At 52.4% G+C, this 23,942-nt stretch overlaps 1 protein-coding gene across 1 annotated transcript in view; it reads right to left on the bottom strand.

Annotated features, from left to right (window-relative positions):
- Positions 1–23,942, bottom strand: part of Cfap77 (cilia and flagella associated protein 77) — a 122,545-nt gene that overhangs the window by 28,420 nt on the left and 70,183 nt on the right. Inside the window, exon 4 of the mRNA XM_074052623.1 lies at positions 1,023–1,128. Within this exon, the coding sequence (XP_073908724.1) occupies positions 1,023–1,128 (106 nt within the window). The remainder of the gene's footprint in view (positions 1–1,022; positions 1,129–23,942) is intronic.

A 23,942-nucleotide genomic window follows, 5' to 3' on the forward strand; every position in this document is an offset into this window, starting at 1 on the left:
TTCAAATGAACAGCTAGTGATGTTTTCCCTGGGTTAAAAAAAAAAATTCACCAACTGACTTCCTGCCAGTTGCTAAAGACTCACATCATCAGTGGCTGGCAGGGTTTGGATGTCGGGATCTCAGCTCTCACTTCTCTATGAGGGCACCGCCTCTCTACCCTGGTGGCCACACCTGGGGAAGGAGATAAGGACACTGCCTGGGGCTCATGGTAACAGGGGTAACAGGTGCATGGGGCATGGTCCTATTCGTTACTTTGATTCAAAATGCGTTCCTAACGTTTAATAAAGTGTGTTCTTTAAAGCGTCCTTCTGGAAGTGGTGTTTTCTTTCTATGTTGTCTTACTAGCTTTTTCTTTCTTTCTTTGTTTTGGCAGGATAGGATTTGAACTTTGCTGGGCAGGTACTCTAACACTTGAGCCATGCTCCCCCAGCCCTTTTTGTTTTAATTATTTCCCAAATAGGGTCTTGAGTTTCAGCCAGGGTTGACCTGGACCTTGCTCCTCCTATTTACACCTCCTGTGGTGTAGCTGGGATCATGGCATACTACCGTAACTAGCTTGTTGGTTAAGATGGGGTCTCACTTTTTGCCTGCGTTGAACTTGAAGCTCAATCCTCCCTCATCTCTATCTCCCCAGTAGCTGGGATTATAGGCATGCGCTGACATGCCTGGCTGGATCAGCCTTTCCTTCATAGATAGGACAGGGCACACACCTGTCTCCACGGTTGGGTTTAAAGCATGATGTTCTTGAGGGCAAAGTCCCGTGGAGGCTCGGTGGAAAGAGTCGGGACAGAGGGTTCTAATCCATCAGCCATCGGCTGATGACCTGAGCTGTCTCTTACACATCCTGGGATCAAGTTCAAATCGAACAGGGAAATCACCGAGACCGGCCCAGATCTGAATTTGTGAGGCAAGATTCGACTTGACTCCCTGCCCTTGCTTGACCACCAAAGCACAGGTGCCATCTCCAGGCCTGACCTGCCCTTCCCTCCCCAGCCGCTGGCCACTCGGCAAGTGCCGTTACCTTCTGCTTCTTCTCCAGTTTGAGGGCTTTCTGGGTGGCCTTTTGCTCCTGCACCCACAGCTGCTGGTACCGGTGCTGTAGCAGGTCAAAGAAGGGTGTCGATGGCCTGAGGAAGAGAAGACCAGATAGGGCTTGGGGCCTGGGGAAGGCCAGGGGACACTTCCGTCCCTAGGACACCGGCCTCACTGCCAGGGACTACAGACCCCTCTCCTTAAGCTGTGTGAGGCTCTGTCCAGCACCCAGAACCCCTGACAGAGGCAGGTCCCTTACATTAAAGTCTCAGCAAACATGGTGTGCCTATAAGTGGGGCGCTTGAGGTGGTGCAAAAACACCCTCTGTTAGCTGACTTTAGACATCTTTGGAGCCTCTTCCATAGACCTCACCCCTGGACCCTCTCCTCGGCCTGCTGAGGACAGGCTTGGCAAAGAATCCTGCTAAGTTGACTCCTCTGGTCCCTCAGTGTCAGATTTCCCTGGGGAAAACAGGGACACAGCCAGAACCCTGGTAAGTCAAGTGAGGGAGCCTCCTGCCCTGGGCATCTCTTAGTCACTTTCCATCGTGACTCCCTCCCTTGCTCACTGGCTGTCCATTCCACTTGCCTTGTGTTGGGAATTGAGTTCAGTCTACACTGTACTCTCTCCCCTTTCCCAATAGCTCTGAGTAAATTTGTGCACCACTTTCAGCTGGTATCTGGCTCTGATTTTCTTTTATGGTGACTTCCAGCCACAGAGCACTTAGCAGTTCTAAGCATTTTCTATGCTCTCCCCCGCACAGCACTGCGAGCCTGGTACTATTATCACTCCATCTTAGAGATGTGGGGGGATCTCACAGTGGGGAGCAGTGCTGTGAGCCTGACCTGCTCAGCCAAAAGGCTCAGAGCTAATTTCAATTGTACATCCTTACAGGGGAAACCAACTGCTCCCAAGCAGAGCATCTGGAATCAGACTGGAAAACAGAATATGCAAACTGGATTGACAGCCCTTTTTGTTTTAGTTATTTTTCAGGTAGGATCCTGGGATTTTGCCCTGGATGGGGGAGGGCTTTGGACAGTGATCTTCCCATCTCTGCCTCTTGAGTAGCTGGGATTACATGTGTGAGCTACTATGCCCAGTTGTATTGCATTATTTGGCCTGTACAGAGGTCTTAGCAGACGGAAATCATTATCAACACTTAAAAGTTGGGATATTTTATATTTAAAAAACAGCAAACAGCTTTCTAGATTGCCTTGAAAATATGTAAGTTCTGAGCATGTGGGCCTATGTTTCTAGTTAGCAATAGCTTTCTTCCCTGTCTTGGCACCACCTGGCCCCACTCCCTGCTGGGCCCCTCCCTGTGCTTGAGTGCATGGTTCCAGAGACAGAAGTAGAGCTGGGTTGGTCCCTGACTATCCCTCCACTTTTCTACCCCGCTGTGCCACCCCTGTGTGCAGGTCACAGGGCTGAGCTGGGCTTCTGTGTGAGCAGAGGTTCAGTGGCTTTGAAACACCGAGGTCTCACAGAACAGCCCACAGAGCATCTACCAACAGTGACTCTTTGTTTTCTGGCTCCTTTACCCCTGTGGTGACTTTTATTACTTAATTATTACACACCTCATGCTTCCGAGCAGCCTAATTTATAGCTGTGCTTCTTAATAACACTATGTGCGTAATCTCGAAATATCTACCCCCAGAGGCTGTTCCCAAGTGAAGAGCGATCTTCCCAGCAGCCTCTGCTGCATCCATCACTGGGAACCTACCCTCCTGTAGCCTCGCTGGCTGACCGTCTTTGTGTCGTGCTCCAGCCAGGGGTTCTTATTACAGGGAGAGATGCAGGTGGGGCTGGAGCCGAGAATAACTGATAATCTTGCAGTTCCCATGAACGGCCCAGCCCAGGTCATCTAAGGCCATCAGCAGGTCTTACCTGCTTCTCCCCTGGCTCATTAACTTGAAGAAACAGGCTTAGGGGTAAGCCTGACGTGGAGAAAACCCTGGGACATAAATCGGATCCTGTCACCCCTCCTGATCTTAACACAAGTGCATCACCATGGTCCACGATGCCCGTCCAGCCATAGTTCTGCTCCCTTCTCCAATCCCTCCTGACATTCACTCCATCTCTCATGGCCCTTCCTGGCCTTCCAGGACCCTTCCCTCTGCCTGGAATCCTTTTCTTCACTCCCACTCGGTTTCTCCTTTGTCTTATTGAGGGGTCTAAGCCCACCCTAAATATGCCTCGCCAGGTGAGGTGCCCTCCCAAGCAGACATGTTCCCGATCATTCTTTTACTGGTTCATGATTGCATTGGCTGTGAAATGCCAAGGTACGAGGGCAGAAATTCTCATGCCTGCTAGGAACTGACACAGTGCTGCTCTCAGTAGTTACTTGTTGAAAAAGAGAGAAAGAGAGAGAGAGAGAGAGAGAGAGAGAGAGAGAGAGAGAGAGAGAGAGAGAGAGGTGGAAGGGAGAGAGAAGGAAGAAAGGAAAATTTTGCAACTTACAACTTTTTTCTTGGTGGTATGGGGGTTTGAACTCCTGATCTCTTACTTGATAGGTAGGCACTCTATCACTTGAGCCACTCTACCCGCCCTTTTTTTGTGATGGGTTTTTTTCAAGATAGGGTCTCAAGAACTATTTGCCTGAGTTAGCTTCAAACCGAGATCCCCCTGATCTCTGCCTCCTGAGTAGCTAGGATTACAGGTGTGAGCCACAGGCGCCCAGGGCATCCTACATTTTTCATAATTCAGGGTCTTACAGATTAGGCTGTGATGAGTTAGAACACACTGAAAGAAGTAGCTGAGAGAATTGGCTGTTCCACAGGATATCCTCTTTAACAAACAGTGCTGGATCATTGGATAGTTTGACAAAACAAAGAAACCCTCCACCTAAATCACACCTTCCACGAGAATCAACTCAGATGGATCACAGGCTTTCTCCTTTCTAGACAGATATTACAGAACTACTGTTTCACAAACAGGTAATCAGAGTATGGAGCCAAAATATCTAATAACCAATTTTTGGTGGGTGAGATGACTCATTTTTTAATGGTTTGTTATTTTTCTGGAATTTTGGAGTTTGTGATTTTTGCCAGTTTGTTTAGATTCATAATTTGTTCAGATTTCTTTTCCCATTCTAATTAAATACTCAGTTTGGACTTTTAATTTGCATTCATAATTTTGATTTTATTATTTTTTTGGTGGGTCTGGGGTTTGAACTCAGGGCTTGGTGCTTGCAAAGCAGGTGCTCTGCCGCGTGAGCCACGCCTCAGGCCATTTTGCTCTGGTTACTTTGGAGATGGCTCTCATGAACTATTTTCCCAGGCTGGCCTCGAAGTGCGATTTTCCTGATCTCTGCTTCCCGAGTAGCTGCGATTATAGGCGTAGTCACCAGCACCCAGATTGAATTTTTTTCTTAACCTGAATAAGCATCAGGACTATAAAACCTGGAGCTCCCCCTGAGTGCAGGCAAGCTACTTTAAAATTATAAGATAAAATTACAAGATAATGTCATATTTGTACCAAAAAAGTTGAAAACCTGAACAAGGTGGGTGCTTTTTCTAGGAAAAGATGAAGGATCAAAGTTGGTTGAAGTATATATACAAAACTTTCCTACAGTCATGGGGACCAGGCCCAGGCACTTTCACACTTGGGTTCTCCCAATGTGTTAACAAAAATATTCCAGAACTTTCCAGAACTTGTTAAACAACTTCCCAAATACCGAGGATTGAATTTAGGGCCTCTACTACTTCAGCCCTCCCAAATCATTTTATGACCACAAACTGAAACAAGCAGTGTTCACACTTTCAGTTGGTTTCACTCAACAAACAAATAGAAGAAACTACAAAAAAAAAAAAAAAATTACCAAATTGAATGGGGTCAGTGTAATCCCTCCATCCACCCTGGAGCCAAGGACTGGGAGGAGGACAGGAAACAGGGGTTGGAAAGGTCACATCCCATTCCCTTCCCCCACACACATGCATTCTGAGCTGCCAGTGAGAGAAGCGGAGAAACACGTCCCCTGAGGGAGCTGGAATTTTGACTATTACACTAGCTTGGACACATTGACCAGTGCACTGATGTGAAGGTCAGACACTCATTGCTGTGACCAATAGCGGAGAGGACTGCGCGGAAGGAGGAAGGATTGATTTGGGCTCACAGGTTCAGGGATTTCTGTCCTTGTCCGTGACTCTGTTGCTGTGGTTCTGGGGGGTGGGGGAACAGCACATCGTGGCAGCAGGAGTGTGTGGTGGAGCAAAGTCACTCATCTCATGACAGCCAGGAAGCAGACAGACAGACAGGAAGGGGCTAAGATCAAGGCACACCCCCAGTCACTCACTTCCTCCAAGCAGGCCCTGCTTTCTACCACCTCCCAGTACTCTGGTCCAATCGTGACTCCATCGATGATCAACCCTCCGTTAGGTCACAGCCCCCTCATCCAATCACCTCTCAGCAGCACCACCAGCTGGGACCAGGCCTTGGGCCTTTGGGGAACATTCCAGACCCAAGCCATCACAACAGAGATTGTCTTTTGTAATTAGGAGCAACCAGAAAAGCCTAGGGTGCCTGAGATCTCACCCAGGGGACAGGTGAAAGAAGTGGACCCTCGGAGTCGGTGTGGCCAGGCTTCAGCAGCCAGGGCTCCCTTTGCACCAGCTCTTGACACAGAGCTGGTCACTTTGGAAGAGGGATGGCACGTCTTCATGATGAAATATTATATACATGCCAAGAAACCCAGAACGACCTACATGTAATAACCCAGAAGACTTCCAAGGTAGGGTGGAAAGAGACATATGGAGACAAGTACCTTGACACAGGTGTGGACGGGTGGGAAAAGACAGCCACCACCATCAGTGGCGAGGCCTGAGGCAGGCAAGAGCACAGGAATGGTGGGCGGGTGGCGTACTTAGGGGTTTCAGTGACTCTTTGCAATGATTAAAGAAAAACAAATCCAAGCCCAAGGAGTCTATGTGACTTGCTGAGGTCACACTGCTAATAGGGGGGGTGAAGGATCCAGGCGTCCCAACTCCTTGCTGGGACCTGCCACGCCCAGGTCCACCCTGATCCCTTCCTTATGTGTTGGGGACTTTTAACCTTTTCCTGTGTCCCTTCCAGGACCACCTTCAGGGTCTGCTCTACCCGTTTCCTCCCACAGCTGTCTTTTGCTGCTACATTAAGTGCTTAGTTTTTCTTCTTTTTAAGTAAATGCAGCACTTTATTTGAAGAAGACACTTCTTCCTTCCCCCCGCCCCCCATGAATGATTTTTGCCACAGGCTGAGGCCCCTGTTGTAACGATTACAGCTCCTCTCTGCACCTCTCTTTTGAGGGGCTGGAGGGGTTCACATGGAAGAGCTCAATTATTTATCCTCACTAAATGAGGATGGGAAAGGTGGGAGTGGGAAGCTGAAGCCCAGAAAGGTCAAATGGCTTGCCCAGGGTCACCCAGCACAGGTAAGCAGCAAAGCCTGGACTCTCAACCCTCTGGCTACAGTGAATTAGAATCAGTGTTCATAAAGAGCCAGCAGCGACGGCTAAGCAAGGCCGCCTGGCCAGCCAGCTGCAGATGGAGGCCAAGTGCAGGCGGCCTGGCTATTTTGACAGAGGGCCCAGGCTTTCCCGGGCACGGTCCCTGTCCCTTGGTCTTTTGCTCCCACCTCACATGGAAGCTGAGGTTTGTGGGAAAATGCTTGTCAATTCCCACTTGGGGATACCTGGGCTGTGTGATGTTCCAAGGCCTCAGGCCCAACTGCCTCCTGTGCACCTGAGGCCCTCCTGAGCCCAAGTGCTCCCCGCCCGCCTACCAGCCGCTCCTCTCCTTCTCCTGGTGGCCCTCCCCTGAGGCCTCCCTGACTCGGCCCACATTGCAGCCCATGCACAAGGGAATGTGTGTTGGGCCTGATCCACGGCAGTTGGCTGAGAGTCCGTCCTTCCTGTCGGGCTCTGGGCTCTGAACAAGAATCTCACGATTGTTCTCTGTAACAGAGATTGTTACAGAGATTGTTCTCTGTAACTCTCCAGGCCAGCACAGATCGGCTCTCTCTTACGCTGAGTGGTTCTGGAAGCCTGTGGAACCCTTTCTGGAGGACAGATGCCCTCCCAGCCTCCAGAGCCCACAAGGGCACCTCAGAGGGAACCTGGTGACAGGAGTGGGGTGGCCTTCAGTCTTTGCTCTCTCTGTAAGTGGAGGCTCAGCGTGGATGTCAGCATGCTAGTGCAGGCTCTGGGTCCTCATGCCCCTGGAGAACAGAGGGCCTGGTCAGGGCAGGAGCCACTGTGGAAGTGGTCTCTTCCTGACGGTGAACAAGAGAGGCCCCGGGAGCCAAAGAGGGGGCTGCACAGGAGTCAGGGAAACCTGTGACTTGCAGATCCATTCATAGTGAATCTTTACAACTGTTGAAGGTCATTCGGGCCTGTGTATGTCTGTGCTTCTGTGTGATGCTGGGAGAGCCTGGGAGCGGGGTGGGGGAGGTACAGCTGGGGGTGCGGCAAGGAGGCTGCACTGAGGAGGATGGGCTCTAGCCACTCCAGGGCCTGTCCAGCCATCCGGGTGGCCGAGAGTCTTTGGAGCCCAGTGAAAGAGGTGTGGCGGAGGGTTGACTGAGCACAAATGCCTGGGGAGGCCAGGTCCATACCAGAGTTGGAGAGCTTGGTGACTGCTGGGGTCCTGGCGGGGGGGCAGGGAGAAACTGACTGCAGAGACATTGGGGAATTTTAGGAAATGAAAATGTGCTTTTTTTTTTTTTTTTTTGGCAGTAGTGGGGATCAAACCCAAGGCCTCACACTTGCTAAGACAGCACTCTGTCACTTTTGTTTGTATTGTGTTTTTGAAGTAGGGTCTCAATAACTTTGCCCAGGCTAGCCTCAATCTCTTCATCTTCCTGCCTTTGCCTCTTAAGTAGTTGGGATTACAGGTATGAGTCACCACACTCAGCTTACTGTATCTTTGGTGGATTCCAAGGGGTATAAATGTGTCAGATTGTGTATGGACCATCTTATTGCTGGTGTACAGATGGCTGCATGTAGCCTAGCTGGGGGTCAGAGGACAGAAAGTCATTTCAACAAGGGTGTGGGACAAGGGCAATCTCCACCAGGCCTGTCGTGGGTCTTTGGGGATGAGCAGGAGGTGGTTGGCAGGGAAGTGAGGCAAGCAAACTGCAAACAGGGACAGGCATGAGTAAGCAACTCTCAGCCCTGGCCTGGCTCCCTGGTCCCCTATTTTGACGAGCATCTACTGTACCAATCCCACAGTTGAGCTGACTCCTTACAACTCTGAAAGTGAGGTGAATGCCCTGCACAGTCCTGTCTCTACTTTCAGATGGGGAGGTGGAGGCTCAGAGATGTCAAGCAACTTCCCCATGGATTGCTCAGCTGTAGGGGGCAGCAGCCAGGTCATAGAGCCAGGATCCAAATCCAGCTTCCGCTGGCCATGAAGGTTTCTCTCCTCATGGGTTTGGCTGTAAGTGAAGTGGCTTCAAATCAGGTGTGAAAGACCTATTGCCTGGCCAAGTGGGATCATGGTCCTGTCTTAGTCCTGCTCTGTGCCCAGGGTGCATGTCACAGATCCATCTACAAATTCACTGCCGTGGCCTTCTCAGCCAGTGCTTCCTCTGCTGGAAAGAGATCCTGGGGTCCCCTGAGGGGACTCGGCCCCCACCCTCAGGCTGGGGGCTACAGCTGCTGTTTCCAAGAGTCTAAACCCGGGGCTCCCTAGTGAACCAGTGCCCTGCGCTCTTCCCCCCACCCTTCCCCCCACCATCATGACGGAATTGCTGCTTTTAAGACCTCAGACAGATTACTTGCTGATAACCTGGAAGGAACCCTCAGAAAACTTCCTCACCACCCCGGCAGGCCCACTCATGCCCAACCGTGTCAAAACCCAGTCTAACAGAGCCCTAAACAGGAACTAAAATGAAATCACCAAAGCTCAGATTCCTTCCATCAAACCCGGGCTGGTGGCCTGCGATTGCCGCCCCAGACCAGGGGCTGATCTCCGCTGCAGGCTCGGGGGACGCACGCGTGGGAGATGGGAACTGACACTGGTGCAGGGTGTGTGGGGCGGGCGGCGGGATGGGCTGACAGCTCTCATTTGCCCACACGCTGCTCTCTGCCGGGAGCGCTCTGAGGATTACAGGGGCCTCTTTCATGCTAACTCATCTTCATCTGCGGAGCTCATTAAAACTTTGCGGAGCTGGAGAACTTGGCGGGAGAGAGGAAGGCGGAGGCTCCTGCAGGGGACTTCCAGGTACACATTTGTTGGAAGGTGTTTCAGAAGGGAGACTCAGGTCTGACAAACTGGATTTCAGTCGGCTCTCCGTTCACAGCGGGCTGAAATAATTGGCCATCAGTGACCGCTAATTCGGTTTAGTAGCCAGAGGCGAGTTTTTTCTTCCTAGAAAATCAATGACAGCGCGGAGGTCTGTTCACCATTGATTCCACTCAAGACGGGTCCTTCTTTGGTTCTTGATGCTTCTTCCAGCGGAGACAGCTATTTTGTTAAAATAAAATTAAACCCCATCTCTAATATGCCAGCGGTTTGCAACTCCTAGGGGCCAGGGAGGCACTGGTGCAGCGGCCACACAGGCTCAAGGGATGAAGAAATGGACCTTGCCCTCCAAGATGGGCCATACCTCATCAGAATGCACCATCACAGTGGATCGTGCGCTTTTTAGAGGGAAAGGCTGGTGGGCTGGGCTCTGATCCAAACCCGGCCCTCAGTAGACACCCCAACATGGTGCCACTCAAGGAGACCCACCTCCTTTCCCACCTCCTGGGGCATCCCCCAGCACCAGTGCAGGTTCTGGCAACAAAGTCCTGGATGGTGCCACAAAGCCTTCCCTTTTCCATCAGCCTGAGGCTTCCCAAGGTAGGCTCATTGGTCAAGGACAGTTTACCGAACATTGTGACGCTGTCCACAAGGTTCCACGGCTACTGCTCCTAAAGTCTTATTTTTTTTTCTTCTTTTTTTGCAGTACTAGAGTTTGAACTCAGGACCCCCCAGCACTTTGCCTTTTGCTCTTTTTGAATAGGGTCTCACTCTTTCCCCAGGAAGCCTGTACTGCGATCCTCCTTTTTATACTTCTCAAGTACCTGGGATGACAGGGGCCGCACCACACCCAGCTTTTATTGGTTCTTGCACACTTTTTGTCCCAGGGCTGGCCTGTGACCATGATCCTCCTGATCTCCACTTCTTGAGTAGCTAGGATTACAGGAGTGAGCCACCAGCCCCTGGCTCATTTTTTGTCAATGAAATTTGCGTCAAGATCACTGCAGATTCACAGGCCGTATGAGAAGTAACCTCACCCGGTTTCCCCCAATGCCAACATCCTGGGCGCGCTGCAACAGGAGCCATAGCAGGAGGTCAGCACTGACAGGACCTGCCCGTTTACTTGGTCCCAACTTCACTTCTACAGTTGTAGCAGCAGGTCCGAAATGTTTTTGAGAATATTTTTAAACTGTGTCGGTCTTGAACACGTACAGCACAGCATGTGCTGTACACATGCTTGGACACACAGCATGTCAGACACCGTGAGTGAGCCGCAAGTGCACAGGACGCACGCAGGCCAAGTGCAAACACTACACCACTTTGTACAAGGCTCGAGCGGCTGTAGTTTTGATATTCCTGAGGGAGCTGGAACCAGCCCCACAAAGACACAGAGGAACAACTGTTCGTCCTGTCCGTGTGTCTGTCTTGTCTGTGTGTCAGCACATGCATAGTTTCACAAATTCACTGCCACAGTCAAGGCACGAAACACCCCATTGCCACCACGATTCCTCTCTGGACCCTTGGTAACCACAGCCACCCCCCTGCCACGCCACGGCATTTCAGCCTCACCAGGAACTACCAGGTGGCAGCTATCACATCACCGCATTTCATTTAGCACCACTCAGGACCAGCACCGGGGAACGGCACCCGATGCCATTGTGAGCCCCCTCTGGTCTGCTGGTGTGCTTAGTTTGGCCTGAAGCATTTGAAAAACTCTCAATTATCAAATTTTTGAAAATCAGAAGAATTTCACATAAAAATCCAATTGTCGTTGGTTGGGTTTGGTGGCTCACACCTGTAATCTGAACTATCCCAGAATCAGAGATGGGGAGGATCAAAGTTGGAGGCCAGCCCAGACAAAACGTTATTGAGACCTCATCTCAAGCAACTAGCTGGGTATGGGGGTGTGTACCTGTCATCCCAGCTCTGAGGGTCATGGGCCAGGCTGGCCGTGTGCAAAAGCACAAAGCCTATCTAAACGATAACTGTGAAAGCAAAAAAGGGAGAGGTTTGGCTCAAGGGCAGAACACAAGTGCAAGGCCCTGAGTTCAAACCCTAGTCCTGCCAAAAAAATCCAAATATTTGGCTTTCTCCTTAGTGAGACGTTAGATTATCTGGAACACTGGCACGCATTCCTACGCACCAACATGGGCGGTCCCACGTGGGCAGTCCCTGCTGTTCTGGAGTCTGAGGCAGAAGGATCATGAGTTCAAGGCCAACTTGGGCAACCATTGAGACCCTGCCTCTTGTTTAAAAAAAAAAAGAAGGAAGGGAGGGAGGAAGGAAGGGAGGGAGGAAGGAAAGAAAGAAGAGAGGGAGGCAGGGAAGGAAGGAAGGAAGGAGGGAGGGCAGGCCTGTCCTTGAGTCTAGCAGTCCTCACCACTGCCTTACATGGGGCGGGCCTCCCCCAGCACCTACAGGCTTGTGAATTTGTAACCTGACTCTAGGCCTCTTAAACAACAAAATACTTGGTGTCTCTCTGCCTTCCCAGAGCAGGAAGAACTGTTTACAGGTGAATTCACGGCACGCCATTTTTTCTGACAGAGGCCCATGGAGATTAAGTGATGTGCTAATGTCCCCAGCACAAGTGGGGAGCTCTGTGTCCTGTCTGGAGTTTTTGGATTTTAAGGCATGTTTTCTCCTCCTGCTATGGTTTGAAGTGTCCCCTAATTCGTGCCTTACACTTGATCCCCGAGTTCACACACTGATGAGTGACTTTTTAATGGGGAAAGAGAGACCAGGTCTGCAAGTTGTTCTGTCTCCTTGGGCAACACCCTCCACCATGTTATGGTGACAAAGGAAGACCTCAGTGGACGCCAGTGCCTTGAGCTCGGACACCCAGTCTCCAGAGCCGTGAGCCAGATAACTCCCATCGAGTATAAATCACCCAGGCGCGGGCGTTCAGTTAGAACACCACAAAATGTGTGAACACACCCCATCTGTGTTCAGGTCTGCTCCCTCCAGAAACGGGGTGCTAGGAGGGGCAGGGAAGGGTGAGAGGAGAGGAACCCTTAAAGGAGGAAGAGGGTGACAATGCCCGAAGGGATGAAGCAGGGTTGACGTGGCAGGCTCAGAAGGCATGGAGCCTGCACACCAAGCCACTTTCAGGAACCCCAAAACGGTTTTAATTTCTTTTAAAATCAGAGGGAAAAAATAAGCCAGCTTGGATTATATCCGTTCTTATACTGAGAGAGCCAGAAAATATCACCTTAATGTTTTAAAATGGAAGATGGGGCCTACCAAGACCAGAGTGCTCAGGGCCAAGTCTGTGCAGCATGGGAAGCAGGGCGCCGGCCCTCACTCACTACCACTGCAGGGCTGGAGGATGCTGGCCTCTGCCTGGGTCAGAAGTCATGTCTTAGCGTCTCTGCTCCTCCCCTAATGTCTAGGCCGGCAACGCTCAGACTTCAGAGTGAAGAACCACCCAGACTGCTTACTGGAAGTAGAGTTGCTGGCGGAGTGGCTCAAGGGGTAGAGCGTCTGCCTAGAACCTGTGAGGCCCTGAGTTCAAACCCCAGTACTGCCAACATAAACAAAACTAAAAGCAGAGTGGCCTGCACCCCACAAACAGATGTTCCCACCGTCTAGGTGGAGCTGAGGAACCTGCATTTTTTTTGGCAGTCCTGGGGTTTGAACTCAGGACTTTGTGCTTGCTAGGCAGGTGCTCTACCACTGAGTCACGCCTCCAGCCCTCTTTGCTCTAGTTTGGAGATAATATCTTGTTTTTTACCCAGGCCATCCTGGACTATGATCCTCCTAATTTAGGCTGCCTGCCATTGCTGGGATAACAGGTGTGTACCACTATGCCCTGCCTTTTTCCATTGAGATGGCATCTTGAAAACTTTTGGCCTAGACTGCCCTGGAACCACGATCATTCTGATGTCAGCCTCCTGTGTAGCTTGGAATGACAGGAACGTGCCACTGTGCCCAGCTATTGAGTGAGATGGGGTCTTGTGAACTTTTTGCCCTGCCTGGCCTCAAACCATGATCCTCCTGATCTTAGCTTCTCAAGTAGCTAGGATTACAGGCATGAGCCACTGTACCCAGAGAGAAATCTGCATTTTAACAGAACACATCCCCCCACCCCAGCCCCGTGATCCTGGTATCCTTTCCCAGCTCTGAGCTTTTCAATACAAAGGACTCTTGCTCTGCTGCCCTCCAGCACCTCTGTCTCCCCAGCTCTGCCCCCTGGGCAGCTGCTACAGTCCTTGTCCACCCCTCCGCTGTCACCTGCCCTTTTTGTACTTGTCCCGTCTTGGCCCAAGGGCCTGGCTTTCCAGTGAGCAGGGGTGAAGGGTGGTGAAGAGGCCAGCACCCTCCCTGGCAAGGCTCTGAGAGCTAATTAGACAGGAGGACCCCTGGGCTTGCTGGGACCTCTTAATTGTTTGTGGATCCAACAGAAAAGCTCACAGCCAGGTGGGGTTACAGCACAGTCCTGACTTCTAAATTTGTCTAGGGGTCATTTGCAATTTGTTAACATTTTTCACAAGGGTGAATTCAATTAGCGGCTCCAGCAGCAGGACAGTGGCAGGCCAAGCAGCCACAGGCTTTAGCCGGGAGGAGGGTGATGAGAAGCTGTATCTTCTGGACCACGCAAAAACCCACGTGGCAGGGGGTCCTGGCACCTGGGGGTAAAGGTGAGAACCAGACAGGCATCCCAACAGGGAGGAGTGAAAACCGCGGAAAGAGCAACGGGCTTGGAGTGAGGAGACGGGCTCCTCACCAGTTGTGTGCCTACCTCTGCGTCCTCACTGGGCTTTACAGGCTCATGCCACCACACCTTGCTTATTGAGATGGGGTCTCGATAATTTTTTCTCCAGGCTGGCCTTGAACCTCCAGCCTCCCTATCTCTGCCTCCCAAGTAGCGGGGGTGACAAGTGTGAGCCACCATGCCTGGCACCAATGTCTTCCTAAGACTCAGGGCAGAGGCCATGTGAAGACAGAGGCAGAGGTTGGAGCGATGGAGCTGCTGCAGATGGCAGAAGCCTGGATCCCCCAGGAGTGAGAAGAGGCAGGAAGGAGACTCCCTGAGATCCTGCAGATGGGGTACGGCCCTGCCACACCCAACACTATGGGAGAATAAATTCCTGTTGTCACCAAGTTTGTGAAATCCACAGCGATTTTGCAACATGTGTGGCTGAGTCTTGGAGCCCAGGACAGAGCTGGTCATGTCATGTGTTCTTTGGCCCGAGAACATTGCTTGTTCCTGGTATTTGCAACAGAGTTGTCTGTTCTTTCTCATGCAGTCAGTCAACAAGCATTTATTGAGAACCTACTGTGTTCCATACACGTAGCAAGTAGGCACTGGGCTGCGCAGTGAGCAAAACTAGCCGAGTGGGGAAGAGGGCCAGGTGATCGGGCAGCAGCTTGCTGGCACCTCTGAAGGATGGGGAGCCTTGACGGCAAGGCAGAGTAAGGGAGGGGCATCCCGGGCAGGAGGAACCTGGGGAGGGAGGGGCTCAGCAAGCCCAAGGAGGACACTCAGGACATGGGAGACCCAAAGTGGCCTTTGCATGTCAACCTGGCCACCTCTGGCCACCTGGAGCCAGCATGTGTTGCCCTGTGTTGGTGTCTTCTTTCCCTGTGTCCCAAACACCCGGCCTAACACCCGGCACAGGTGGGCCCTAAATGAACGCATGGCGTAGGGCGGAGGTAATGGAGGTGGGTTTCAGATGAAGTCCAACACCTCCACTTTGCAGCCTCACGATTGTGGACGTGCGCCTGTGGGTGCCTCAGTTTCCCTGTCCACACAGTGGGGTTAAGAGGGTTGACACCTACGGGCAGTTCTGGAGATCCTGTAAATGAGGTACATTCCCTGGCCTCGCAGAAGCCGGGAAAACATTTTTCTTAATTATTATTATTATTAATGAACACGAAGTTCGGGCTCTGGGGCTTCCAGCATGCACAGCCGCCTCTGAGGGGCCCGTAGGCCCCGTCCTGCCTCCCCGAGCCCACCGCCCCTCTGCGGACGCGCTCCCTCTGTGAGGGCTGCTCCTGCTGTGACCCCACAGGGTGCACCAGCTCCTCCTGTCCCGTGTCACCAGAAGGACCGAACCAGCCTCGCCCCTGCACACGGGCTGCAGAGGTGAGGAGGCCCAGGAGCAGGTGCCAAAGCCAGGCTGGCACTGGTACCTGGGATTCTCTCTCTCTCTCTCTCTCTCTCTCTCTCTTGCTCTCTCTCTCTCTGCCCCCAGTTCTGGTGACATGCAGCTCTGGAAATCAAAACGGAGCTGGAGAGTGCTGGATGCGAGTGGGGAGACCCCGAGGGGGAGCAGCTCGGCCTCGTTAGCGCTGACCTTGGCACCCAGCCGCTCCTGATGGATGGGGTTTGGGCCTGGCGAAGCCCCAGGGGAGCCGCAGCGCCATCCATTACGGGCGTCAGCGTCGCCCTGAGCCCTGTCTGATACGATGCCGCCAGCGCCAGGCCGGGAATAAATCTCTGTCTGCACCACAGGAAAGCCAAAAGGGACCCAGGCAAAGCATGACAAATGTCTCGGTGCTGGCTGTGGGGACAAAACTCCGGAGGAGGAAGGAGCCCGCAGAAGCCTGGGGAGGACAGGGCGAGCGGCCACAGCCTCAGGGAGGCCGGGCTCTGGGGGACGGAGGGAAAGGATGCCTGAGCACCAGTTCCCAGCCATGACGCCCTGCATGGGCCTGGACAGCAAAACTCCCTTGAATCCAGGTGTGGTGGTACATTCCTGTAATCCCAGCACTCAGGAGGCTGAGGCAGAAGGATAGAGAGTCCCAGGCCAGCCTGGGGTACATAGTGAGACCCTGTCTCAAAAACACCAAACAAACAAACAAAACCCTCCTTTGAGACCCCGGCTCACGGAAGCGTGGCCTGAGGCCCTGGCTGGGCAGTGCTGGGCAGGTCTGGGATGCAGCCAACACTGTCACCCTCTGAACCCATTCTGACTGCGAAGTGCACAGGCCCCAGAGTAGGTGTCCAGGCCAAGCCCCACACTTTCACCTCCTTGCCTCAGTTCCCTCAGCAGTCAGTGGAGTCCCTCCAGGGCCCCATCAGTGGATGAGGCAGTGGGCTGCTCACAGCTGGTTGCTGTAGCTGCCGTCTCCACCGGGCCGTTCTCACCAGGCCGTCCCCACCAGGCCACCCGCACCACTGTGGACGGAGCTCAGGATGAGACACGACTTCCTCCCCAGGCCTCGCTCTGCCTCCTGGAGGCCGGCAGCCGCGGGTGTGGACAGTCCACCTGGAAGGGGGCCTGGGGCAAGCGCCTCCTCCTCCCCGCGTGTAAGATGGGTGCCAGCACCACTTGCAGAGCCCAGAACGGCCTCAGAGCCGGGGCTGGCTGCTGTGTGTCTCTCCTCACCCAGCCACGAGGACTCGCTTCCTGCTGTGCTCGCCACACAGAGGTCCCCGCCTGCGTTCCAGGCCTGGACATTCTTGAGTTTGTGGGCCTTCTCCTCTACGTACAGCCCTGCACGTCTTAAAAGTAATGCTACAAGTACGACCTGAGCCACAGAATAGAGCATGGATTCACCTCCCTTATTTTGGAATGCCACTTCTATTGATACTACCAAGGAACACTGTTTTTTAAAATTTTTATCATTATAATTTTTTTTTTTAGTGGGACCGGGATTTGAACTCAGGGCTTCATGATTGCAAAGCAGGCACTACTACTTGAGCCACACCTCCAGTCTATTTTGCTCTGGTTATTTTGGAGATGGGGGGTCTCACAAACTATTTGCCTAGGCTTGGCTCAAACTACAATCCTCCCAAGTAGCTGGGATTACAGGCGTGAGCCACTGATGCCCGACTTCTTTGTACTTTCAATCACTGTCTGAAAGTCTGAAATGGCCATGGACCGTATTTCTCCCCAATGAACGTATCCAGCACCCACTGGGTGCCACGTGTGGTACCAGGCTCTGATGAGATGGAAGCCAGGGCCTCGCTCCACCACTGAGCCCCATCACCAGCTGCCTTTGTCCTGTCCTCTGGGGCCTGAGTGTCCGTCCAGCAGAGAGACCTGGCCTGGAGCAGAGCCATGTTAACCCCAGGGCACACGGAGCTTGGCGTGGGTCATGTGTGGACGGTGGGGCCAGCAGAGCCACCATCCGGAGATCTCCCTGCTCCCCCTGCTGGTCAGCCACGTTCCACTCGCTGAGCGTGGACTTGGGCTGGCCCTGCAGGAGCTGCCCAGGACCCAGGCACAGCTGCCCGGAAAGGGGCTGATGATCAGTTTGGGCGGCTGGCTTGGGTTTTGGCTTTGGGTTTCTCCGGGAGAAACAAAATAACCCAGAGTGATGGATGGGCCCGTTGTAAATTTGTAAAATAAATCAGCTTGGCACAGAGATTTTCAAAAACCCTGTCAGGCAGCAAACATTTTTTTAACAGCCTGTAAAATTTCCTCCATCCTTCATGCATGTGACCGTCAGGCTGGTGACGCCTCTGGTAGCAGGGGAAGCGGCAGCACCAGTAGAAGGTCACAGCCGTCCCCGCTCTTCTGCATCCTGATTTCCCCATGGCTGGCACACTTTCCACACAAGGACTGGGCACTGGTGGATGAGCTAAAGGTTCTGTGGAAGGTGCATGTTGCTACTACCTTGATATTTCCATCTCAGTGTGAACTTCTGATCGTGCATTCATTCATCAAACACTTACTGAGGGCCTCTTTAGCAAAGGCACTGTGGGCAGCACTGCAGACATTGGGGTGAGCAGAGGCAGCTGGGAGCACCCAGAGGGGAGAAGGTACTGGACGCCCCGTCATCAAGGAGTCTGAGTCTTGATAGAAGTGGGAGCCACCGAAGGTGAGGCTAAACTCTGGTTTGAACGAGGGTCCTCGAAGGCCAGTGTGCAGGGAGCCTCACTGGAAGTCTTCTGTCTTATGGAGGTGAGGTCTTGAAAGGGATCCTGTGTCCCTGGCCTGTTCTCCCTGTCCACTGCGGCCATGATGAGGGGAGAAGGTTGCTCACCATGCACTCCCCACCATGATCTGCTCCCTCGCTGCAGGCCCAAGGTGACAGGGCCAACTGCTCATGGACCGGAACCTCTGAGACCACGAACCAAGACAAACCTTTCCTCCTTTTAAGTCAGTTATCCCAGGGATTTTGTTACAGTGACGGGAAGCTGACTGACACATGGCCCATCCAAAGTGAAGCCCGGCTGGCTCTTTTGATGTGTTCAGATCGAGTTCTAAAGATTTGAGAGACACCCAGATGCACGGTCCTGTCTCAGCCCTCCTCTAGTGAAGGAAAAACCTGGGTATTGTTGGTGACCTGTCACCTCCACCCTGGCCTTGTGAAGGAGGCCACTGAGTGCTGCAGGCGCCATCCCAGGCGTTCTGATCCCCACCCACTGCACAGCAGCGGCAGGCAAGCGGTTTCGCTTCTCTGACCCTCGGTCTCCTCTTCTGCAATATGCCCACATAGGAGTTCCAAATTGGCACTGGCTGAGCTGGCCGAAGATGCCCCCAGGAGCTCTGGGTGGATTCTGACGCTTAGTGGTGACAATGACACAGCTGAATTATGCGTTCATCTGCCTCAGATCAGACACTGATGCTGGGGGTGGGGATGCAGGAGCGTCTGCTTGTTGACTGAGTAATGGATCCTCCCATTAGCAGCCGTGCCCCGAGTGTGGCACGAGGTTCCCAAGCAGAGCAGTGGGAGAGCCTTGGATGCCCAGAACCCACCAGGAGCACCAGCTGCTCCCAGCCCCGCTGTTCACCTCCTGAACGAATCCCTGACTCATCAGAATCCCCAGTGCTCCACCAATTAGGAGCAGTGACAATTAAGCTGTGCCGGGGGCCCCAGGAAACACTTATTAAAACTCATCAATAATTAAGGACGCCTTTAATAGCTACATTCCTGGCCTCCAGACATATCTCGCAGCACGCTTTGAGGCCTGTGATGTGATACGGTGTTGTGAATTTGACTTTCTTCTCTGATTGCAATTCTGAGACTGGAGCGGGAGGTGGGGGAAGAAGGGAGAGCATGGCTCGGTCAACTGTCTGATCCCAGAGGAGCCCCCAGACCCAGACGGGGAGGCGTGCAGCTCCCCACCGCACAGCCGCCCTCTCCCGGCAGCTGAGTGTGCACGATGTCGCCTGCCTCACTGGACGGACACCTGGACTGCCAAAGAGAGGCCATGGTGAGCGTGGGATCAAGCCCATGGGTCTACACCACCAGTGCACCCAAACTCTGTGCCTACCTGGACGGGGCAGATGACAGAAGTGAGAGGACAGGGCAGGGAAAGGTTGTGGATTCTGCCTAAAGTGTGGCTGCTCCTGGAACCCAGGACCTGGCTCCTCGTCCATTTTCCAATGTGGCAACTCAGTTAAAAATTTTTTTTTTTGGCAGCACTGGGGATGAACCAGGATCTAACAGCCCCAGTCCCAAACATTTTTTTAGATTATTGCACAGACCAATCAAATATCTCCACTATAATCCCCAGGCATGCCACATGTCACATGGCCCTGTTGTGCAGATAGGTGTCCCCAAGCAGCGGGGCTCAGGATTGGGGGCCCCTCCTGGCCTTAGGGCCAATCCTGAGCAATCAAGTGGACGGGGAGCGCGGACTGGGCTGGCTGGAGCACAAGCAGCCGAATGGTTGCAAAGTCAAGGTCGAGCCCCTTGGGCAGGGAAGGCTGAGTGAGTGGAGTCGGAGGGGTCCGGGACAGAGCTACTGGCTTTGCCCTTTGCAAAATACATCTCTGATCTGGGGCAGGGGGCTGTGGTCACCCCTCTGCTGGTTAGGTCACTCGCCCAGAGCCGGTGTCTCTAGTCTGAGGCGGGCTTTATTTTGGACAAATCTGTAGTTGACAGTGATGGTGCTGCTTTAGCACTTTTTATTTATTTATTGGCCCAAATCTCTCCCACCAATTCCTGGGGTAGTTGGGCGTAATCAGATTTGGTCTTTAACAGGCTTTTAAAGTGAGAAATAAACACCATGGCGGCTTGTAGAGGCGGTCATTAGGAAGGCAGCCTTGGTCACATAACTTTAAAGTAATAGCCCATTACGGGGCGGGCGGGCCGGGGTGGTGGCCGTCCCCGCTTGTCTGCCGGGAGGGCGAGGCTGCCAGGCGGCAGGCGTCTTAGTAAAAGCTTTCCTGGAGAACATTTAACCTCCATTTCAGGGGAGCTAAGGCGCGATTGATGCGAATTCTGACCTGCTCGGGGGCTTTTTCTGCCCCTTGCCTGCCATCTGCAGAGCGGCCCTGTCACATCGGAAGGGCGCTCTGATAAAGATGGATCTTTACGGGCGACATAGTTGCGGCTAACAGCAACCCTAATGCAGCATTTTCATTTTGGGCCAATTAATGTTAATGTCTGCTACGAAAATTGTCATTAAATATCATTTTAAAATCCATTCAATTTGCATATGCAAAACCCACTTACCATCACGGAAGATGCAGCCCACACTTCATCACCCGGAATTGCGGCCACTCCGTTTTATAGCAATTTAAGGTTTTATATCGGAAGCTGATAAAAATGCATGGCCTTACCGAGCCCGGCTGACTGCAACGATGCCGGGAAAACTGCAGCCCCGGGACCAGAAACCACAGCTGCTTGCTGCACAAAGAGGAAAGACCAGGGGCAGGGGCCCCCTGGCTGCAGGCTGGCTCCAGCACCCTGCTGTGTGGCCTTGGGAAGCTCTCTGCACTTCTCTGGACTTTCTACTTTCTCCTGTTTTAAATCAAGGATTTTTAAATGATCACTGATGTCCTGTGTGTTCTCCTATTTGACACTTTGAAACAGAAGCTGACCAGGTTCGGAATCCAGGACTGCGGAGAAGAAGTATGAACTTTGGGAGGTCAGTGAACCTCTTTCCAGTGTCAGGTGGACGGTAACTGCCCTCCTCTCAAGACAGTGACTCACAAGTTTTTAGCAAAACTGTGAGGACGTTCTTGGACAATCACAGATTGCTGGGTAACTGGTGTGTCACCTCCCGCCCCATTTACACAGGAGCATGCAGAGATCCTGGGGGAAAGTGACATCAGAACTCAGGACATAGCAATTGGTCGATTGGAAGGAAGCTTTTCTTTCTTTCTTTTTGACAGCACTGGGGTTTTGAACTCTGGGCCTCACACTTGCTAAGCAGGCACCCTACCACCTGAGCAACTCCGTCAGCCCTTTTTTTTTTTTTGGATGGGTATTTTTTGGGATAGTGTCTCTCAAACTATTTGCCTGGGCTGGCTTTGAACTGTGATCCTCCTGAACTTTGCCTCCTGAGTAGCTAGAATTATAGCGTGAGCCACTGGCGCCCAGCTGGAAGCCCTGATTTAAAACAGGACTAAGTAGAAAGCAGTTCAGAGAGGTGAACAGAGCTTCCAAGATCACACAGCAGGTTGTTAACTGAGCCAGGTGTACAGCCAAGCTGGTAGACTCTGTCCAGCTCTTCCACTAGAGACTTGGGGACAGAGAGAGAACGGGCACCTCAGGCAGATTCCTGGCCCAGGCTCTTCCCCTGACACCACACTGTCTTTGGGACACTTGGTGTCCAGCCGGGATGAACTTTGTGATCCACTGTGAAGCAGGCTGGGCTCTGCTCTGGCCTGGGTCTGCAGGGGCAAGGCGAGAAGGGCCCCTGTGCTATGTGGCTGTGGGAGAGGAGCCGGGCTGGGCAGCGGCGATGCAGGACAGACCTGGGAGGCACTGACGTGGGGAAGGGCGGTGTACACACGATTAGTTAATCCAGTCCGGGTTTTGGTGGCTGGTGAGCAGAAATGCATTTCCGGGGAGCGACGTGCCTAACGCATGAGGTCAGGAGGCCAGGGAGGTGGCAGAGCTACCAAAGAGAAGATGCAGACTTGAACTTGAGAATGCCAGGCTTTTTCCAGGTAGGATGGTGAGAACAGGCAGAGAGGAAGGCACACACAGCTACGGTGGCACAGGCGTGGAGAACAGTGTGGCGGTCCTCAAAATATTACATGTAGAAGGGCTGGGTGTGCTGGTGCATGCCTGTAGTCCCAGCTACCGGGAAGTGGAGGTAGGAGGATTGAGGTCTTAGGCCAACCCTGGTAAAAGTTATCAAGATTCTATCTGAGAAACAAACTAAAAGCATAAGAGCTGGAGGTATGGCTAAACTAGTGGAGCGCCTGCCTGCAAGCAGGAGGCCCTGAGTTCAAACCCTAGTGCGACACAAAATATATATATATATATATATATATATATATATATATAAAATAACCACATGAACCAGAAACTGCACTTCTCGATGTATACCCCAAAGAATTGAAAGCAGAAACTTAACGGATATTTGCACCCCATGTTCACAGCAGCAGAATTCACACAGCCAAAATGTGACAATGACCCAAGTGTTCATTGATGGGTGATGGGTACACAGAATGTGGTCTACACACCCGAGGAAATATTACTCAGCCTGAAAAAGAAATGAGATTCTGATACATGCTGCAACATGGACGAGCCTCGAAGACATGATGACACACGGAAGAAGCCCATCCAGAAGGGCAAATACTGCAGCTTCCCATTTACGCAAGAAAGCTAGAATAGTGCAGTCCCCAGGGTCAGGAGGTGGGAGGAACAGCAGTACTGAGAACTGGGGAAAGGGGGAAGAGGGAGCTAGAGCTTCAGCGGGGTGAAGAGTCCTGGAGATGGAGGGTGTGGTGGCTGCGTGACAAGGAGCAAGTCACCCACTGCACTGTGCACATAAAAACGGCTGAAGCGAGAGCTTACATGCATTATGAAAATATCACAATGAAGTCGCTTTGTACAATTAATTCATAGTAATAAAAATGATGGAGCCGGGTACCATGGCTTGCACCTGTAATCCCAGCTACTCAGGAGGCAGAGGTCAGGAGCATTGGGGGTTCAAAGCCAGCCCCAGCAAACAGTTCTCGAGACCTGATCTCTAAAAACACCCATCAGGTGGAGTGGAGGCTCAAGTGTTGGAGCACCTGCTTAGCAATCGTGAGGCCCTGAGTTCAAACCTCAGTCTCACCAAAAAAAAAAAAAAAAAAAAGATGTATCTTTACACATATTTTACCACAGTAACCAAATGAGAAAAGATAAAATAAAAAAATACAGAAGGAACCACCACTAAAAAAGAAAGGAAAAGAACATAAAAAAGTATGGTGACATGTCAAAGGAAGTCCAGGGACAGCAGGAAGTGAGGCCAGGAGACAGGCTGGGGATGGGAAGGAAGTGGCCATGAAGGCGTCAGAGTGGACACTCCCACACACCCAGGCTGCGACACTGGCTTCATGGGTCACCGTCACCAGTGACTGGTGCCTGGGAGCAGCCTCTCCTGTTCAGGCACAGATCTGGGCACTCTGTGGTGACGCTGTGCGCTGTGCTGTAGAAGAGGCCGGGCCACCCTGTGCGCTGGGATGGGCAGCTCACGTCAGAGCTCCCTGCAGAGCAGATCCTGAATCTTAGCATCTTTTTCCCCATCAGCCCATGTGGATTGTGGGAACTCCAGGAGGGGCCTGAGATGAGACTGGCCAATCAGGGCATGAGTCCCTGCCCTCAGCAATGGGCTCAGAGGCACACAAGTGACCCTGCCTGCCACTCAGTGCATTTCACAAGCCCTCCTCACAGTGCTCGGCTCAGAGGTGGGCATGTGGCCCGTTGGACCAAAAAAAAAAATGTTGATCTGAAATGTTTTAGAGTCCCCAAACCTTTCCTGCTGGGGCCACTAAGAGAATAGGATGGAACAGACACTGGCCATTTTGCCAGGTGAGGAAGAAGCTTGTCAGAGAATAGAGCCCAAA

Source organism: Castor canadensis, chromosome 13 (assembly GCF_047511655.1).
Source record: "Castor canadensis chromosome 13, mCasCan1.hap1v2, whole genome shotgun sequence".
Classification (NCBI taxonomy): Eukaryota; Metazoa; Chordata; class Mammalia; order Rodentia; family Castoridae; genus Castor; species Castor canadensis.